At 38.4% G+C, this 22,279-nt stretch overlaps 1 protein-coding gene across 30 annotated transcripts in view; it reads right to left on the bottom strand.

Moving 5' to 3' along the window:
* Positions 1–22,279, bottom strand: part of CADPS2 (calcium dependent secretion activator 2) — a 494,741-nt gene that overhangs the window by 214,287 nt on the left and 258,175 nt on the right. For all 30 annotated transcript variants that reach the window (XM_021078970.1, XM_013985671.2, XM_013985668.2 and 27 more), the window contains exon 8: positions 17,720–17,859. In XM_021078970.1, the coding sequence (XP_020934629.1) occupies positions 17,720–17,859 (140 nt within the window). The remainder of the gene's footprint in view (positions 1–17,719; positions 17,860–22,279) is intronic.

The following is a 22,279-nucleotide window of genomic DNA, read 5'->3' as shown; positions in this document are numbered from 1 at the left end:
TAAAACTGAGAAAAGACAGATTTGCCTGCTGTCATTTCTAAATAACATAGCATTCAAAGCCTAGGCCCACTGTATATGACAAGAAAAAGAATGAGATAAAGACGGCAAATTAAGAGGAAAAAACTGCCATTATTTGCAGATGACAATCACCTACAGAAAAAAATATGACAAACTGTTAGAGTGAGGAAACTGCTCAAGTTAGCTTTCTACTATCAATACTATGCTTCTATACCAAAAAAGCAAAGATGGATGGATGGATTGCCTTCCACACAATAGTGTGGGAAAACTGACTTTTTGAAAAAGAAAAGTTCGAGTGCTTCCTTATTACACCTTATCCAAAAGGGAGCTCTATGTGGGTTAAACACCTAAAAGAATAAGTATAAAAAACCTAAAAGGGAAAAATGAAGATTATTTCTGTGACTTATGGGTAAATGATACTTTTAAAATGATTCCAAAGGCATAAATACACAGAAAGAAAATGAATGTTTTTGATTATCCAGCAGATAACAGATTGGGAGGATATATGTCATAACTAAAACCAACAAAAGATAATTATCTATGGCTTCTCTGTCCAACAATAGTAGCTAAATGTGGCTATTTAAATTGATAGAAATTGCAAAGAATAAAAAGTTGGCTCTTCAGTCCCACAAGCCACATTTTTCAAATGCTCAAAAGTCATATGTGGTCCCCATATCATGATAATACTGAAGCAAAATAAAGGAAAACCATCAATACTCCAGCAACCTGAAAGCAACCTAGGAATTCAAACTGGAAAAGGAAATGAACCTACAAATCACAAAAGCAGCAGCCTAGAAAAAATGTATGGGAAAGAAAAATATTCAAACTTTTTTTTTTTTTTTTTTTTTTGGTCTTTTCAGGGCCTCACCAGCAGCACATGGAGGTTCCCAGGCTAGGGGTCGAATTGGAGCTGTAGCCACTGGCCAACACCGCAGCCACAGTAATGTGGGATCTGAGCTGCGTCTGTGGCCTACACCACAGCTCCTGGCAATACCAGATCCTTAACCCACAGAGATAGGACAGGGACTGAACGTGTGTCCTCATGCTCATGGATGCTAGTCAGATTTGTTTCCACAATGGGAACTCCAAGTAAGCCAAACTTTTTAACCCCATGAAACACTGCTTCCCATTAATCAGAAAAAAACAAAATTTTGAAATTACCTAATTTACTAATTCTAGGTAAGCATATAGGGTAGTAAGACTGTAAATAATGACAATCTAGAAAGCAATTCTTGGGACATTTACTGAAATGAAGTATGTGTGTATCTGATTCTTATTTACATATGGTGGAGAAATTCTTACATAGGCTTACTAGGATGCATACAGACAATCAAGGGGGAACTGTGTATACCGAAGGACAGAGACAATGTGGGTGTTCACCATAAGAGGACTCCATAGGTCAAGTGGGGTAGAGACTATGGAATGTACAGAACATCAAGAAGCAATGACCTAAAAGAATGTATGTACAGTTACATATGTAGGTCTTAAAGTAATGATTCATAAAAACATAAGTCAAATATCTTGAGCACAAAATATATAAATCTAAAACACATATGCACACAAAACATTACATATATTATAAGGTTACCTAACATTCAAAGATACACTGCCCACTACAGAATGGATACCTATGCAGGTAGGAGCAGAATAAGAGATGGGATCGGGAATCAAAGAGCCAAAATGTAAAACAAAGGGGGGGCTGGTGATGGTGTGCCATGAAATGAGGAATATGAGCATTTGAATTTCAGTGCCTCAAATTCTAAAGGGACAAGTAACTGCTTTAATTCTTCAAGTACATGTCCTTTTAGGTGTATTTATTTTAACCTGAAAATTTTAAGGTATTATCTATAATTTTTAAAGTCCATTGAATATGAGATGTATAAGTTGCTATGCAGTGTTACCAGAATGTGTAATTCATACAATACTGACATCATTATTTATTAAAGATTTTTTTCCCAGATGGTGATGAATGCTCAAACTAAAAAAATGAAAACACATTAATATTCAAGAAATCTGAAAGCAATTTAGGAACTCAACTTAGCACTACAACAATTTAAAAAAACAAATGAAGATTTAAAATATAAACTCCATTTGTTCAAGTTCAATAATAAATCCAATAAAAATTAAGTTGTACTAAATTAAAGAAACATCTAAGATTTTATGGTTGTTAAACTTTCCTAACCATATATCACTTTAACAAAGTCTGTTGTAGGTATGCTCTTGAATTTGGAACTAAATATATATCTCAGCTCTTACAAATATTCTAACTAATTATTTCAGAATGAATGTAGAATGACACTTTAATTAGTAATGCATCTCCTGGCAATTAAGATTCTCTTGCTTTTCTAAGCAATTAAAATGGCAAGGCATATTATTAAGGTCCCACAATTTCTCATACCTCTTCCTGACAATTACCGTGAGAAATATTAAAGGCAAGATCACAGCTATAATCCATTCACTGAATATTCAGTAACAGGATAAACACTTTCTCCACCTTGCCTAGTAGTTTTTCATTTCACTCATTACCCATCAATCATTAGTCCAATTTGTGCTCTATCTCAAAGTTCAATTTTTCATTTTACACAATTTATTACAACCAATTGATTTTGTAGGCATGCACGTTGTAAGGATAATTTTAATTAATAATTTTTAACCCATGTATTCATGACATAACTTTGTCAGAACATGAAGTACCATAGAGTGGCTGATGCTGGCAGAAAATATCAGTGCTGGAATATGACACCTAAAATTACTGTCTATTGAATATATTGATATAACAAAGGCACAAGCACAAAATTGTAGATAACCACTGGTAAGGTCAGAGAATAAGGAGAAATAATTTTTAAATTTTAAATACCTAAGGTTTTTTTTTTTAAGTGGTATTATGAGGTGTCTTTTATGTTCTTTTTGATTCTCTTATAATTCTAGTTTCTTATATTAAATATATATTATTACTGGAATAGGAAAATAAAGTTACATGAATTTTTATACTACATAATGGTATATCATAAAAGTAAAACATGGCATTCACATAGGTATGAGACTGCTGAAAATTGTAAAGCACTATAGAATTTAAGAATCTCATTTATTTGTAAATCATAATTTGATTCAACTTATTTATTAATAACAACTAAAATGTATCGAATGTTAATTATGTGCCAGGCACCTTAGTGATCTTACCTATTTCTGTACAGGGACAGTGTGAAAATTGATTATCATCATTCTACTTAACAACAGAATAGTGAAGGCACAGGAAAGTTAAGAAATTTAGTCAGGAGTACCCAGTGATGGGGCTACAACCAGGCACATGGGCTGCCGGCTAATCCAGTCACTCTGACGAAGCTATACAGCTCTGCTATACGTTGGTCCTTTAGCAGTTTTCCTTGTGTCGTTCCAACAGTTCATCAGTAATTCATATCTTCCACTATAAATAAATGTAACATTGTCACCCTCTCAGATATACTTCATAAATCCAATGGTTGAACCACTGGAGCGAATAACACATAGTTGTCTCTAAGTACAAGTTTTGGCAGGTGTAAGCAGATCTTGGCGCATGTCCATAACTGTGTCTTGCTTAATGTCAAGGCAAAAGAGTAAACATAGGCAATCATAACTTGCTTTGAGTAAAAAAAGGAATGTTTGTGTCCAATGCAAAAAGAGGCAGTGCAGGGCATGATAACCTCAGCCAGGAACTCAGCAGTAGTATTTGCGATTGTAACATGACTTACCTTTTTTTTTCCTTTTTTTTTGGTAGCCATCTTACTCAGTTTTACTCATTTCAGATCTGACTCTTACTCATTTCATTCAGTGATTTCTTCTGCCTTGATCATCACGGTCTACATCAATCTAGAAATCTAGCTGATCACTCAGTTTGATCAACTTTCCTCCTAAGGATTTTCACATTTCTTTAGAAGAGTTGAGCCCTCTCCTCCTTAAGTATGTACCATGTTCCTTTAGTTTAATAAATACTCATAAACACACAGTTCTAACAATCACTACCTATGCAGACAATATTGTTCAGTTAACACACTGTTCTCAAATAATCATCATATGCTCGTTCTTTCACTGGAGTGACCAAAGAAAACTATACTCACTCAGTTTGGGCAACATCTTCAAAGAAAAATTTTTAAAAAAGCTATTTTTAAAATTGTTTTTGAATTATAAGGGGTGTTTGCAAATAGTTTCAAACCATTAGTTAAAATAGGTCCTGTAAACTAATTATTTATGATACGTTTTCAGCTAGGATGTTAAGGCATGGAAGAAGCAATTGATATCTGATAGCCCATCACATTCTGTATATATAACTGTATTTCGCCAGCTTAGTTTTTCAATTTACAGTTTTATTCCTAGCCTATGCTATAGGTTAAAAGCTGTTCTATTTCAGTGGGGAAAGTAACAGCAATTACTTCCACTGTATCTAATGCATCTTTTGTGTTGATTAATGTCTTTTTTTAAGCATTACTATTTTTAGCATATTTAGCCTTTCCATTCACTCTTTCATTCAGAGTTTGGCCCGTAGTAATTAAAAAAATCTGTGTTGAATGACTGATTCAATGAAACCATGCATGTATTCAGTGCCGGGTCAAACAATGGTAAATAATAAGCTTCTTTCTACAAGGAATTAACCTTAGCTGGATGGACAAACCAGAAGGTGGACAATTTTAATTCTGTAACAGTGCATGTTCAGTGTCTCTGGGAGCACAGACTTAGGAGCCTGAATTGAAGAGAGGAGGAGTATCCAGGAACTTTCATATTGTGTCTTTGTCTGAAAGTACATAAAAAAATCAACCAATTATCAGCATTTCATGTATATCACACTATATTATGAATCCTACGAGCAAAGTAATGAAGAGTCGGGATCCCTGCCTCAGGAGACAAAAATACAGTGACAGACTTAAACATATACGAATATAAGTATCAAAATAAGGGAATAAGTGGTAAAAGCCAAAAAAAAAAAAAAAAAAAAAAAAAGGATCTCACATATAGCTAGAGAAAATGTATACCAGTACAATTAATAATACAATTTGAAGTATTATCTTGTACATTCTCATTAATTCAGCAATTTCACTCTTAGGTACACACTCAAGAGAAACCACATACATGCCCCAGGTGACACACAAGGAACTGTCTGAAATAGCACAAATCTGGAAATCAGTCAAATCTCCCTTTTGATAAAATGGATAAATTATATTTATAGAAAGGCAGATCATACAGAAGGTCACACATATAATTAAATATATAGATCAATGTAGCATACAGCATGGGCCAAGGATTATGACTAATCTAACACTGAGTATCTAATGTATAATCCAAGAGGGAAAAAAGTCAACAGGATTTCATAGCAAGACAATAGTGCACAGTATGTTAGCCTTTTCTGTGCAACTTCTTAACTTAAGACAATCAATTATTTCTTAAGAACACAGTTATTTCTTTAAAAAAAACATTTTTTTTTTTTGCCTTTTTCTAGGGCTGTACCCGCGGCATATGGAGGTTCCCAGGCTAGGGGTCTAAGCAGAGCTGTTGCTGCCAGCCTGTGCCCAGCACCACAGCAATGACAGATCCGAGCCACATCTGTGACTTACACCACAGCTTACAGCAACGCTGGATCTTTAACCCACTGAGCGAGGCCAGGGATCGAACCTGCAACCTCACAGTTCCTAGTCGGATTCGTTAACCATTGTGCCATGACGGGAACACCTAAAACACAGCCATTATTTCTTACAGTTTCCTGAACAGTTCTACTGATCTGATCTGAGCTCAGCCTGACACAAACATGGGTGTGTAGTCAACTGCAGGTTGGTTAGCTGGCCTTGTTCATTTTATCTGGACTCAATTACATGCCTGACATCTTGGTCAGGACAACTGGGTTGATTCAACTCCATTCCTCTACTGGTTTAGCCCACACATGTCCTTTTGGCAAAGTCAGGGAGCAAGAAACAAAGTAAAAATGCACAAATGCCTTTTTAAGCCTCTGCTTATACCAAGTTTTCTATTGTCTCAAAGGCCAAAGCAAGTCACATGGCCAAGCCCAAAGTTGGAGGGGCCAACCTAAATACAGGGCAAGAGGTGTGAATTTAGGGAGTTCATCTGTTGGGTCCATTTATGCAGTCAACCCACTGCATACACAAAGAATGAATTTTCTACACAACCTTCTCTCTTCCACCAACATAGCAAAGCTCAGGCCTAGCTGACTTGATTTTATGTAAGGACAGTCCTAGGCAGAGGAAGGAGGCTTGCCCTTCTGGGGCCTGGGGTGAAAAGAAAGACAGAAAGAAGGCAGGCAGGTTGTGGGAGGCGCACCACAGACTTGAGGAAAACGCTAGCGTGGAAGGGTTTCTGCCCCAAGTCTCACTTCAGATTCTGTCCTGGACGCTGTGGCAGAAGCCAGCAAGAGTGATCCTGATGAAGCGGAGAGCGCCGGAGCCGCTTTAGGGTAAAAAGCATTCAATGGTTCCCTCAAAATCAGGGGCGTGGAGATGAAGTGATGTGGGTTAGCCGAGTTTCTGCTCAAGAGGCAGTCTATTCCTTTCCGGACCAAAATAATGCCACTTGCAGCAACATGGATGGAACTATAGACTCTCATACTAAGTGCAGTCAAAGTGAAAGACAAGCACCATATCACTTATATCTGGAATCTAATATACGGCACAAACGAACCTTTCCACAGAAAAGAAACTCATGGACTTGGAGAAAGATTTTCGTTTGCCAAGGGTTGGGGAGAGGGAGAGGGATGGACTAGGAGTCTGGGGTTAATAGATACAAACTATTGTATTTGGAGTGGATAAGCAATGAGATCCTGCTGTATAGCACGGGGAACGATACCTAGTCACTTATGATGGAGGATAACGTGAGAAAAAGAATGTATACATATGTGTGACTGGGTCACAATGCAGTATAATAGAAATTGATGGAACACTGTAACCAACTATAATGGAAAAAATAAAGATCATTAGAAGACCTTAAAAAAATTACTTTCCTTTCTGTGCACTTCTGTATTAGTGACAGAAAACGTGTAACCCAGTATCAGACTGGTATGGTTTGGTTAGGCAAAAAAGTAGAAAAAATAGGCTTGGGTTAGTAAAAGCATGTTCAGGGTTTATCAACTGATGTGGTTGAACTTGGGGGTTTGCTTGGGTATCGAAAGGGCAAAAAGTTGCAAAGACTAGATGGGATAGGTTTTAGAGGAACTTGAATACTAGGCTAAAAATGTGAATCTAAACCCACAGCAATGGGGAAGCACTAGAAGTTCTTTAGTAGAGATAATAGTATTCCTAAATTCTTGAATGGCTTACAAATCAGGTTAAACAAGAAAATTAGTACAAAAGTCACTGAACTTTATTTCTTTGTTGCTACTGCTGTTACAAGAGACTGAGACTTGGGGTTGGCAGAAGGAATAGCAAGGGATTCATCTGTGGGAAACAAGACAGAGGGAGGGATTAACTACAAGAGGTGAAGAGGAAGGGGTTAAAGGCGAATATAAAGATCAACCTAATGGGCAGAAGGGATAAGGCTGCCAATTTCACAAAACTGAATATAGACGACATTCAAATTTTCTCTGACTTTTGGTCTACTGCCATGCCTTTCTCATCTACTGTTAAAGAATTTTTTTTTTTCCAGAAGTACTGACATATGAAATAAAGGTACTAAAATATTCATATTTTTATTAAGACAATAAACATTTCTTTTTTAAAATCATGAAAATAAGGTGGATGTGCTTTTTCCTGTATTTGAATATTAATGTACCATCCTTAAGAATATAAATGACTTCAGGATGATTAGAAATTTTAATACTTGCAGACCCTTTGCTCTTCATTCATATCATCACCACCACTATTAATTAACATTTAAACTGTGGTGGTGATACTTGTTATAATCAGAACATGCTTCCATCTGGCTAAAACAAATTCATTTGCTATCTCCCCTATTATCATGAATTTAGAATGATTTTCAGGCATTTCAAACACAGGTGAGATGGGGAACTGTGGCTGTGATGTTACTTCCTGTCATCGATGTCTAATCCTGCTAAACTCCAGCTCTGATCAGAGAGAGATGAGGAAATACTCCTTATGACCATATGCTATTTATGCAAAGACTTACAGAATTAAATGCACTAGTCGTCAAGTTGGAACTACTACTAAAGAGATTCTTTCTAACCATTTCTGTATTTTCAGACACTACCCTCCTCTGTCCCTACTTCCTACTAACACTCATTTTCTCCCTTTTGGACCTCTCTCTTATGTCCCTCAGTTATTTTACTCCTCCTTTTACCTGGGGCTTCCAAAAGAGGCCAGCTTTGCTGTACCATCTGTTGATCGAGCTTTTTTTTGTCTTTTTGCCTTTTCTAGGGCCACTCCCACAGCATATGGAGGTTCCCAGGCTAGGGGTTGAATCGGAGCTGTAGCTGCTGGCCTACACCACAGCCATAGCAACGCAGGATCCGAGCCGCGTCTGCGACCTACACCACGGCTCACAGCAATGCCGGATCCTTAACCCACTGAGCAAGGCCAGGGATCGAACCTGCAACCTCATGGTTTCTAGTCAGATTTGTTAACCACTGCGCCACGATGGGAACGCCCGATCAAGTTCTTTTAGTGTTGTTGCCCTTCACTGATGCCATACTTCATCCCGCTAATTTATGCCTATTTTTCGTGCTCATTTTCACCCACAGCCATACTATGACTGTTCGAAATCTTTACAAGTGGTTTTTGTTTTTTGCTTTTTAGGGCCTCACACGGGGCATAGGGAGGTTCCCAGGCTAGGGGTCGCATCAGAGCTGTAGGTGCAGGCCTATACCACAGCCACAGTAACACCGGATCCGAGCTGCGTCTGCAACCTATACCACACAGCTCACAGCAACGCTGGATCCTTAACCCACTGAGCAAGGCCAGGGATTGGACATGAATCCTCATGGATGCTAGTCAGATTCGTTTCCGAAATCCTTTCAAGTCTTGGTAGCAGTCAGCCCTTTCTCTTGCCTATACCCTCAACTCGGCACCCATGCAACAGGTAGAAAACCCTTCCTGTCTCTCTGGCTGATCATCAAAGTGCTGGTTCCTTTTTAGTTTCTCTTCATTCTTCTTTGGCAGTTGTTGGGAAGAACATTTTCAGAAGTATTTTTGAGCTTATCTAAATGGAGTAAAAGTGTTCACTAAATAGAACTGCTGGAACAATTTTTGAAATAAAAATGACTACTTCAAATCAGGAGCCACTGTAGGGGAAAGAAATCGAATGACTTATTGATTCCACGAGGAGTATGAACAAAAACCTAGTTTTTTTTTTTTGCCCTAATGAATACTGGTTATGTAACACATCATTCTTATATATGAACCCTGAGGTACAATCCTACCCAGAGAAAATGTTGCTAAAACTTCCTCCTACAGTTCTAACCACATATCACAGGAAGGGTCTAAATATAAATGTTGACAGATAATAGATACCAGAAATTTACTTTATTGTGTTTAAGCAAAAAGTCATTTAAAAAACAAGCCTCACTACAGAGAACAACAACTTAAAAAAGTTTTTGGATAAGAATACACTTTTTTTCCCCCATACTACAGCTGTTAGATTTCCAGTCATATGGAAATCTGCGGACTAATGAAACTTCCTGTAATTATTCTGGGGCAATAATATTTTGAAGCACCCTTCAAAATAAATTTAAATTATAGTAGCACCAATTAGACAGTATTATAATTTGAAGTTTATGTCTAATATAGCTGAACAACCAATCCAAAACTTACTTTGAATATAAAAGAACTGTGAACATAAGTTCTGCATTATTTTCTCTTTGGGAAAAAAACATTCATTCATTCATGCAACAAATATTTAATTAGCTCCTGCTAAACAGTAGGAAATTTTCTGAAAGCTGGGTTTAAAAATAGCAAGGAATAAGGCAAGGTGCTTATAGACATTAGATTTGGCTGGGGATTAGTCAACAGCAAATCACTCAAATGGAGATAACATTCTAGTTGGTGAGACAGTTAATAAACAAGCGTCGATAAGTATAATGTTGAGTAATAGGAGCTTAAAGAATGAAGCAGGTCAAATGAGAGTTGGCAGTGAGGAAAGAAGAGCACTATTCAATGTAGGGTGATTACAATGAGCCTCACCAAGGAGACGATATCTGATCAGAAAACTGGCACAAGCGGGGTAGGGTAGATGTGGGGCCAGAGAATTCTGTAACAGCGTCAGCAACTGCTATGGTTCTACGTCAGCAATCAGCCGAGAGTGTTCAAGCAGCAGCTTTAGAACTCGAATCTCAAAGATACCAAACACTCTCAGTGATTATTTTTATTAAACTTTAGCATATATGGTAATCTATTCAATTAAATGAATGTCTTTCGTGCTAGGGTAACTACAAAATAGTCTTTTAGTAAGAACTGAGTAAGCTATTCAGGCTTATCAATCCCTCCTTAAATGAAACACAAATAAAACTATAATTAAAAAAAAACTGCAAAATACCTGAGGTGAAATTAAGGTTAACTTATTTGGTATGTACAAACTGAGACCAACAACTCATTGATAGGCGAGTAAATTTTAATACCACAAAGCAAGATGTGATAAGACTGCTTAGAGCTATGGCATGTAAGTCCTACTTCTCTAATGATTTAAGAAAATTAAAACTAGCAATTGCACTAACATGCAAAAGGCACCACACCAGTTATTTAAAATCCAATGCTTTGAAAGTATTTGCCATTTTTAAAATAAAACTGCACTGGAGAAAACAGAAGCTCTATCAGATTCTTCTCCCTTGCTATGAAATAATCTCCAAGCGTACTTTCTTAGAACTTGAGCTTATTTCTTAGATAAATCATTCAGTTTAGTTGCTCAGACGTGGTTGAAAGCTCTTACACAGTACAGTTGACCTTTGAACGACGCCGAGGTTAGGGATGCTGAACCTCCACTCTGCAGAAAGATCCTCTGTGACTTTAGCTCTCTGTATAGGCAGCACCTCTGCATCCTCAGATTCTACCAACACAGGATAGTGCATATTTACTACTCAACAAACAAAAGCAAAACCAAGTATAAGTGGCCATGCACTGTTCCAATCTACGTTGTTCAAGAACCAACTGTGTTTTTATTTTTCTTCCTTTGTACAGAGAAAAGACAAAATGAGCAGCAAAACACACAAAGAGAAATAAACCACCACTGCCACCTACATCCATACAGCTATTAAATAAAGATATAAATTAAAGCCTAACAAGAAAGCCCTCATGAGAGAGAGAACTTTTATACTCTCGAGAAATTAGTGAGGATTTTGTGCATTGTTATTTTCCCAACTGTCTTTGATCATCTTCTTCCAAATAAAGTCAAATGATGTAGTTAAAACTAGAAGGTCTAATCATATTTCAAGAAGCAATTTTTTAAAAATGTTTATTTCAATGACTGCCACTAGCTAATTGAGCACTTACTATGTAACAGGCACTGTGCTGCAAGCCTTATGAGTATATCTCATTTCATGCTCAAGACAATCCAACTTTATGGCTGAGAAAAGTGAGGCTATGAGAAGATTTGACCAAGCTTGCTTAAAAAATATGACAGGGCTAGCATTCAAACCCAGGTCTAACTTCACAACCTGTGTTCTTTATCACTCTCTACCCAGCTTCCTTGTAGATGGAAATGTCCTCAAAGAGAATAATGTGTTTTAAAAATCATTTGACCCTTTCCATCCTGCCCAGGAATTTGAACAATTCCAATCTTACTTTCCTTGAGAGACCCAACTTTAAGACTAAAGAATTAAGAAAAAGATTCCGGAGCTGGAAGAAACCTAAAGATCATTTAGTGAGTTCAGTATCTTGTTTAAAGATAAAGATGAAGAAACCAAGGAGGTACTGACTGTGGACCCAGAACGGCCAGAAGGCAGAGCTAGGGGGACCCTGGGTCTCCCAGTCCAGGCCCCCTATGCCTGGCTGCAGCCCTCCTGAGCGCTGACAAAGAGCAGAGCCAGGGGTCAAAAGTGGAGGGTGAAATGGAAATCATGCCTTATTTCTTAAAGTGTTTTGGTCTGTTTCATATTTTAAGTATTGTATGTTTATTTGTCCTTCTTTTATTAATAGCTGAACTCAAAGATATACCTGCCTTAGGGTTTTATTAATAGATAAACATATTAAGTATGACCATGTACTAGCCAGCTGGGCGGTAGGGAGCCTAGACTGGGAGACAAGCTAATGCCACTTTGACAAAATAAGATTTTGTTCCCTTTGGCCTTCAGACTGTCCCCTAAACTACTTGAAGATGATATACCTTTTTTTTTTTTTTTTTTTTTTTTTGGCTGCCCCCGTGGCATATGGAGCTCCCAGGCCAGGGGTCAGATCTGAGCCACAGCTGTGGCAACACCGGGTCCCTAACCCACTGTGCCAGGCTAGAGATTGAACCCGAGTCCCAGGGCTCCCAAGATGCTGCCAATTCTGTTGCTCCACAGCAGGAGCTCTAAAGATCATAAACCTTAAATCATAAACAAAATCATGCAACTTATTTTGCATTATTGAAGTTATTTCCCTTTAGGAGCAAAGGCCACACTTGAGTATTAGCAATAAGACTGAATGGTTCTACAGGTTGTTACACTGCAGTCCCTCAATGCCAGACTTCACTGGAAAGCAGGGAAAACAAGAATGCAGCCAGTTTGGTGTTTATCCTGTTCTTTCTGCTGGAAGCTCAACTATTGTCTCACTCTTGCAGCAGGAGATGGGCTCAGTGAGTTTTATATCTTTATGATGGAAATTAAATGGAGTTTTATATAGGATAACTTCAAAGTATTTCAATACTTCTATTCATTCAATAAATGTTCAAACTGCCAAACATGACTCTACAGATTTATGAGATTTATATGGCAGTGATTTGGTTAAAATTTTATCTTACTGATTTTAACAGTGACAAAATTCTTCTATAGTTATATACTCATGAAGTTTTATTTAATTTTTACTATAAAAGTAATCACAAAAGTTGCACACAAGACTTTTTGTTTGTTTGTTTTCGTTTTTTTTTTTTTTGCCCTTTCTTGGGCCGCTCCTGCGGCATATGGAGGTTCCCAGGCTAGGGGTCTAATCGGAGCTGTAGCTGCAGGCCTACACCAGAGCCACAGCAACGCGGGATCCGAGCTGCGTCTGTGATCTACACCACAGCTCATGGCAACACCGGATCCTTAACCCACTGAGCAAGGGCAGGGATTGAACCCACAACCTCATGGTTCCTAGTCGGATTCATTAACCACTGCACCACAACGGGAACTCCGCACACAAGACTTTTGGTAGATCCCGATCATAATGCTTCTACGTATTTGTGATAATTTTCTTTTTTCCCCTTTTTAGGTTATAGATTTGTCATACTAGTCATTTGCTTTATAAGTCCCATTTTATTTTGCCTTTCTTTTAGCTGAGAAAATAACATTTGGATTAAGAAAATATGATTTAACAGATAGGGGAACAGTAGTTTGAGATTTAAGTTATAGTACTCCTACCCAGCCACTAGGCTATGCTAAAGGATAGTCCATTTCTTCAACACACTTCTGCCTTGGAGCTACCCGAAAAAGCAGGAAGACAAATTCAAAAACTGGATACGAATTATTTAACCACTCGAAATCCAGCTGGAAGTTCATTTAACAGATTTATATAAGAGCTGGCTTACGTAATTAGTTTATATGACATACCTCAAAGAATAAATGAATTCAAATTTTTACCAAATAGATATCACTTAGTAGTGTTCGGTGTCATTTTTGAAGAATGAAATCATTATGCTTATGTAAATATCCATTTTCATTTGCATCTAGTCTGTTCTATTTAGAAACTATAATATATAGTTACAAGAAACATGATCTTTGGATCAGACATATTTTTCTTTCTCCTTCAAGAACAAAGGTCATTTTGAAATGCAACAATTGAGATTCAAACACCATTTATTTCATTTATTTTAGGTATTTTTCTCCACAAAATTATACTCTACCCTCTATGAATCATTTTAAACCTTCTAAACCTGTAAGGTTCTTCAGCTTAAGAATGCACATTACCGAATTACTTTGTCCCTAAAACTCTAAGGAGCACACTATTATTTTCGTCATTATTCATATAAATATATACCTTGTTTACACATGGTGGAGGCATGAAGGATTCAGACAGGTCTAAGAAACTTACAGTGTTGTTGGGAACACGCAAATACAGAGAACATGAATGAAAGTACTTACTTAGGGAGGATCTAGGGGCTATAGACGCACAATAAACGAAAGAGAATACATGTTAAAATTGTCACATAAGAGAGAGAAACGTGTTGCCCACATTATTAAAGCAGAGAATAGGTTTTTATGACTCAGGTCCCAAAGGATTTCAAAGTTAGATCTGGAAAGTGCTCTGAGGACAAAAGATCCACAACCCTCCTGTTTATTGTGTAACCACCTTTGACACCACAATCTGTAAGAGTTTCCCACATTTTAAAGATCAATTTTTAAACTCTTTTTCAATTACCCATTATTCATCTGTCAATCATTCATTATAGGATGAATTACCGACAGAACATAATCCTGCCTGAGAGCAAAACACTATTAATCTACTACTCCTATTATACTACTGCTTTGGCATATGACAGAGCACTCGGAGGAGAAAGGCTGGTTGATTTTCTTTTCTTAAATGCAGTTAAGTCCAGTGAAATCCATTTGTGAAGCACCACAGAAAAGACGAATATAGTCATGATAGTTATGATGTGGGTCAACTCAGGTTTTCCCATGTACATTTAAAACACAGGGGTGATATCCAAAATATTTAAACCTGTTACCACACAGGCACTGAGAAACCTGGACAGGTGCTTGTGGTCCCTGCCCATGGTGATAAATTGCTATTGCAACAATGCTGACGTTCTGGTTATTATTATGTCTAAAACTGGTACTGATTTATTATGTTCCATACTGTTACTGGTTTTTTTGATCACCATTAGGAAATATGATATTCTTTTTTTTTTTTTTTTTTTTTGTCTTTTTTGCCTTTCCTAGGGCCTCTTCCTTGGCATATGGAGTTCCCAGGCTAGGGGTCTAATTGGAGCTGTAGCCACCGGCCCAACATCAGAGCCACAGCAACGCAGGATCCAAGCCGTGTCTGCAACCTACATCATGGCTCACAGCAATGCCGGATCCTTAACCCACTGAGCAAGGCCAGGGATCGAACCCGCAACCTCATGGGTTCCTAGTCGGATTCATTAACCACTGCGCCACGACGGGAACTCCAAATATGATATTTTTAACTATGCTCCATAACATACCAGCTAGCAGAATAGCACCACAGATATTTTTAATTCTAGAGTTTCTTTCTTTTGCATATCATAAACTGCAGTTACCTGAATGTCTGGAGCCACCTGGTAGTATCTTTTGGCAAAGGCAGGTCACAAGAGTTCTTGAGCTTTCCAGATTAAATTCAGAGACTAGGATATATTCTCGTGAGTTGTCTCCTTCGCTCATAGTTTTGGAGAGAAGTCAACTACAGAACTGTTCTGGGGGGTCCTAATCAAGTCCTGGAAGGCAGCTGGATTGTACCACCTGCCCCAGAGCCTTCTAGAACAAGAAAATGCCAGGGTTTAGAGTGGAGCTTTCTTCCCACAGGAGCTGAAGGCTTCAGAACTTGCTAGGTGCCCAGCTTCATATTCAATCTTGGTTCTTGGGACAACCTGAAGGCTCTAGGGTATTCATCATGGCACTGTCCACGTGTACACCAGCAGCTCCCTTCGCATTATGGTACATAGGTTTCCGCATGTTGGGCCATTTATCAAGACAAAGAGACTGAGTTCATGGTAGCTAAGAAGTAACTACAATGCCCAGAACACAATGTTTGGTTTTTTTTTTTTTTTTTAATCTCCCTCTGGTTTCTACTAGTCTCTAAGGATTTTAGAGTGGCAGTACTCTAAGTCTCTAGTCTTAAGGCACTCTGACAGCTATACCAACATTGTCATGGTTGGCTAACAGCTCTTCCAGATCTCCTGTGTATCTGCTACGTCATGTGTCTGGACTACCCTTCCTCCCCACTGTCCAGCTGCTCAATTCATCCTTCGGCTTCATCTCCAAGGTCAGCTGTCTTGTGAGGCTTTGACTAACTCCAGCTAGAATCCGATGTTATTTCCACCAGTTTGCATTCTTATCACTACATTACTTATTACATAGTATTATAATTATTTGTGCACAAGCCTGAATCCTTGGCTAGCTGGTTCCTTCAGGTCTGGGATGGTATCTCATTGAGGTTTGCACTAGTTCAAACAGAGGATGTGCTCAATACACATCTGCTGCATAAATCAACAGTGAGCAGGTAGATGGACGGTAAAGAAACAACTCTAAATATTAAATCCCAGGAGCTCCATCAGCTTCATGCATCATCATTAGACTCTCTTTCTAGGAGCCTGCACCCTGAGGTATTCCTCCCCTAAGTGAGACTCGTTCTAACACTACTGCCCACCTAAACAAAGCAGCTCTGTGGCCTTCGAGCCTCATCCCAGCTGCAGGAGATACATCCAGGCTGCCTTCTGCTCAGAGCCTAGCTTTGTTTTCCCTAGCGGTCCTCCAAAGAATCCCTATCTTGCTGACTTCTCAGCTGACTGCCACAGTGCCAGAGGTTTGGCTCCAACACCAGCAGAAATGCCTCTCTGGTTAGGAAGGCCCGTAGAATGTCATGTCTTCTGCTGAACTTGGGGTGGGTCACTTAAACTACTGCTTCTCTTCAATTTAAGAAAAATCGTCACATTCTTTCCTAAAGGCTAACACCTCTATGCTGGGATTTAGCTGTAGTGAACAGTAAACTTAAACTGTTAATCTGAGAAAGACCTGGGCTTTTTTTTTTTTTTTTTAATGTATTTTTGTCCTTTTTAGGGCCGTGCCCACGGCACATGGAAGTTCCCAGGCTAGGGGTCTAATTGGAGCTACAGCTGCCAGCCTACACCACAGCCAAAGCAACGTGGGATCCGAGCTGTGTCTGCAACCTACACCACAGCTCACGGCAACGCTGGATCCTTAGCCCACTGAGCGAGGCCAGATTGAACCTACAGCCTCATGGTGCCTAGTCAGATTTGTTTCTGCTGCGCCACGATGGGAACTCCAACCTGGGCTTTTTCAAAACGTGTTTTCTCATACTCATGAGTTCAGACCTGTTTCCTCATCAGCTACAAGGAGAAAAGAACCCTGGAGATGGAAACTGACTCTGACCCACATCCCCTGGGGACAGTCCCTGCACTTCTGGTTATCTGCCAGCATTCGTCTTCTCTGGTATTGACTTCGTTTCTCACTCACGTATTGGGTGAATACTCATGGCCCTCCCGTCAAAACTTGTGTGGCCTCCTGGGTTCTACCCGCACCGCCATTTAGCTTTAACGTATACTGTATATGCTTAACTATTTCTGGGGGTCCAAACCCTAGCCTTGTTTCATCTATTACTGTATTTTGAAACAGTATTTCCTGGAAGTTATCTCCATACATCACGGTTCTTTATCAATGTAACGATGTATATAAGACCAATGCAATCAAGCACCAATATTACGTTAGCATGCGAACAGTTACGTTAACTGATACCCATGTGTTTAGCTATAAAGATGTCTAGAGATTAAAAAATAAGTTATGAAAGTCATTTTGGGGAGAAAAGTTCCATGTGAATGCCTGATATTCTGGCTCTGAGTAAAATGACAAAAGGGAGACAACGAAATGAAACCCAATAACTCAGAAGAAAAGCATCTTCAAGGACCCACTCACCCACTATGTTTCATATGTGGTGGTTTATCCATTCGCACTGCCAATTTGATTTTTAAGTCAGAGTCCTGGCTATTTTTTGGAACTATCATTCGGTGCAACTCAGCTGACTTGGAGCTGTTAGAAGTTGGGTATAATATCACCTGTAAGGGACAAAAAATAAAAAAAGAACACATTCAGGTGCATAATACAGAATGTCCAAGGAGAAGAAGTGAAATCCTTCCTATATATTTTCCTTTTCAAGAGGTGATATCATGCCTAAACGTGCCTAACAAACCATTTCACTCCCACCACAGCAGATGGGTTTTCAATACAGATTCGTTTATTTATTTATTTTTTGACAAATCCATATCATCACATAATGAGTTTTCTTCCTGTGTCACTTCATAATGAATTAATAGCACAGCAGCTACCGCTGAATTGACAGTTGAAAAATACTTAATAGACACCTATAATTTCAAGACCACTCTAAAACTCCTCAGGGCAAAAAAGTTCAGAAAGAAATATGCTTTGAAATTATAGATACCATGCTTAAAAAGCCAAACCAATTATTTGAAGCAGCAAAAATATACCTCATGTCTTAATATTTTCAGTGTAAAACAATATTAAGGGAAATCAACTCAATTAGAAATGGAAAAGACGGATCATAGCACATTTTCTGCTCTGGATCAATACCAAAGAAGGACTTTTTTCCTAACTAAATATTTTTAAAACTATAAAGACAGTGTTATGTTGACTGAAACAAAGTTAATTATTTTTGATAAAACATAACACCACAGCTCCACAGAGCCAACACAGGGGCCAAAGCTTACTCTTTGGATGTTAAGTACCATGTACGTAAAAAAAATATTTTTAGTATAAAAAAAGTATTTTCTCTCTTTTAGTCAGTACTGACACTATTTAGACACAGATAATTTTTAAGCCTTAATGACTATTTTAAAATAGGAGAACTATGTTCTGAGGTTAACGTACGAAATGCAATACATTCTATTTTAGGCAATTCTTGTTTTATTTCACTATTACTTTTCCTTTTTAGGGCTGTAGCATATGGAAGTTCCCAGGATAGGGGTCGAATGTGAGCTACAGCTGCCAGCCTATACCTCAGCCACAGCAACGTGGGAGCCAAGCCGAATTTGCAACCTGCACCACAGCTCATGGCAATGCCAGATCCCCGATCCACTGAGCAGGGCCAGGGATGGAACCCGCATCCTCATGGATACTAGTCGGATTTGTTTCTACTGTGCCACAACAGGAATTTCCAAGCCACTTATTTTAAACCAGTGTGAAAAGTAAATAAACTTAAAAATTTCTAAGTAGCAATACTGAGTATTTATGTTGTGAGCCACACAGGCGGTCCAAACGTTTCTAAGTAAATGGAAGAATTATAAACATACGCAGGTATGCTAAAATGTCTTTAAAGCACAACCTGGCAAATGAATTTGGCATGTTCTGCTGAAAATAAAAAAATATCCATTTCTTTATATAAATGTAAAGTGTTACCGAGAAATCTTCAAGCAAGGCTCCTTCTCTCTCTAGGAAAGACAACAGAGTCACAAAAGCTTCTCCAACTATTCTCAACTTTCAAGTTGTTAAATATGTCTATTTTGAGACTCTGCTCAAGCCTACCCTAAAAGCCATAGCTAAATTCAATCTAGCATATTTATACATGTAAGCACATAAAGGCTCATCCAAGAGCAGATTAAATGGCATTTGTGATGTTTTCAACAATTATGATCAGATTCTGGAATGAATTCTTTTGACTGCTGAGACAGCCAATGGCCTATTTCACAGACTCTTTCTTAAACAATAGTAAAGGAAAATAAGTTGATAATTTCTGGCTCAAACCAACTGACAAAGGAATGTCATTTTCAACTCCAGTGACTCCAAAAAAGAAAAACTAAGTCAGGGCTATACATTCTCTGCAGCTATGGCTGTTGTTTCCCTAGCAAGTCTGGAAAGCTTTTTCTATTTTTCCCTACCCCTTCCTCAAAAAAAAAAAAATTTTTTTTTTGGCATGAGTTGCCTACAAACATTATTCCTTTTTAATTCTTCTATGTTTATATGAGAATTGGTATTGCTCCAAATTTGAAACATCTTAAACAGGAAGAGAATATTTAAATTAAAACTTCTGACAATTTCTCTCTAAATGCCAGTGATGGGTTACAAAAAAAAAAGGTCCCCAATAACTAATTGCAGTTGTTCCTCAACTTAAGGAGCATCCCTGCCCTCATCTCTGCCACATTTTAATTTTCCAACAGGAACCTCTAACTAAGGTCCGTGGAAGGATTTAGTGCTCACCTCTGTCGGTTAAACATCTGAGTGCTTACTATGTGGGGTCACAGAAAGATGAAAGAATATCAACGAGTCCTCAAGCAGCAACGAGCTTATGGTCTGTTGCTATCAGAGCTAAAAACACCCAGAGACTACTGAGTAATACCACTCCTTTCTACTGGCTATCCCCGGGGTGGGTAGCAGTTTCCCAGTTTTGTCTGTCACTGGATTTATTCGCCATCATTTGTTTGACTCCTCTGTCCTATCGGACATGGAGCTAATTCCCTGTGTTAAATTTCCTCCATTGCAGTGACCTGGAATTGTCTGTTTTTCTGGACAGACTCAAAGGTGTGAACACTGGCATATGTAACAAATGGAGGCCTAGAGATATGAAATGTATTGCTTCTAAAAATGGTATCCCTCTTCCAGGCTTTAGCCATGGATGACGACAGACAAAGAAGCAACTCTCAGATATGTGAGCTCAAAGGGCCAGGGAGAATAAAAGACAAAGCAAGTATTTCTACATGCATAATAAGGATCTAATCAAGAAATCCTGAGCACTACCAGGCAGGGTGTCTTCACAGTACCTGCCACGACAGAATTCCACTTTTCTCATTGTACGAGAACTGCTCTGTATTTCCCAGTTCCCCTTTTTTTCGAATGGGAGGCTTAACTGTACCTTTTCTGCCCTGTTCCATTGCTATATATCGGATTTGTGCTTGAGCAGTGTGGGGAGGGCAGGTGGACAGGGGGCAGTTAACATGAACCTTAGTTCATCGGTCACCAGGCTGCAAAGAGCCGAAGCTGGACTGACTGAAATGCTGGACTTTGGCCTGAAAATCAGAACAGGCTGAAACTTTGGGGCTGTTTCGCTTTGTGAAAATGAGTATGTTCTACCTGTAATGAGGAAGGGTTACAGAATTGTATCCTTGGCTATAAGTGTGAGCCATGGCAGCTCACCTAACCATCCACCAGGATTCATGCTTTCACTGTATAGAATTGGGGCCACGAAGCAGCTAGCCAGCCATATTTTCTAGTTCCCCTTACATCTAAGTAGGGATATATAAAAATTCTAGCTAATGGAAGCAAAGTGGTTCAAGTCCTTTTAGGGAATGATAATTAAGACAGAAGTATGCATTCTTCATTGACAGGCAGCCAAATGCAGAGGACTCCAATACTCTAGGAAATGGGAAGGTCATAAAACAGAAAAAACCAGGGCCCTGAATCACCACATGGAGGAAATCTACACACATCCACAGTGAACTGCTACACTGGTACCATTTAAAATCCTAAAATGCTACTATTTGTTTGTTACAGCATTTAGCAGTATACTAACTGGCACAGTTAACACAGAGAGCAGCATAATACTCTCACAGGTAGTAAGTGCTTGAAGTATTTTATGTCATGAGAAGCAGATAAATAATTCTACTTCAATAGTTCAAGTCCAGAGGAGGATGTCTGATGTTGAAGGTACAATAATTAAAATCCTAAAGACATAACAATTTACTAACGATTCTTCTTGTATTTTAGGTTCACATAAAAATTAAATCATAGCTCTGTAGAAAAGTTAGCTTCTTATTTAGCAAAGTAGTTTATTCTTTGTTTTTCATTTCTCTGAACTTTTCTCCACACATTTCTGCTTCTTCTAGTTTATTTTTGTCACCAACTTTAAATGCCTTGTCACTTAGCATAACAACACATTTTATGATTTCTTATCTTAAATATAAATCCAGTGTATCTTCTTCATAATAAAATGTCAACATCACTTTCCATTTTTGCTAAGGTGTAATGGAAAACAAATTTTTTTTTCAGGCTTCATTTAAAATTCTAATTTTAAAAAACAAAAAAAGCAAAAAAAAAGGAGTTCCCGTCATGGCACAGTGGATGCAAATCCAACTAGGAACCATGAGGTTGTGGGTTCAATCCCTGGTCTTGCTCAGTGGGTTAAGGATCCAGCGTTGCCGTGAGCTGTGGTGTGGGTCGCAGACAGAGCTCGGATCCCGCGTTGCTGTGGCTCTCGTGTAGGCCGGCGGCTACAGCTCCGATTCGACCCCTAGTCTGGGAATCTCCACATGCCACAGGTGCAGCCCCGAAAAGACCAAAAAAGTAAAATTCTGTCCAACATAGAGGAAAAAACTTTAAAATGAAGTGCAAACACACATATGCACATAATATTTAGAGTAATATGGGGTTCAGAAGGATCTTTCTCTTAAAAAACAATTGTGTAGCTGATACTTCTACTACACTATTTTCCCTCTAATAAGATACATTAATTAAAGCCAAGACATGTGC

The sequence above is a fragment of the Sus scrofa genome, chromosome 18 (assembly GCF_000003025.6).
Source record: "Sus scrofa isolate TJ Tabasco breed Duroc chromosome 18, Sscrofa11.1, whole genome shotgun sequence".
NCBI lineage: Eukaryota > Metazoa > Chordata > Mammalia > Artiodactyla > Suidae > Sus > Sus scrofa.
Note: the sequence above shows the minus strand (reverse complement) of the source record. Positions and strands in the feature narration are given on the sequence as shown.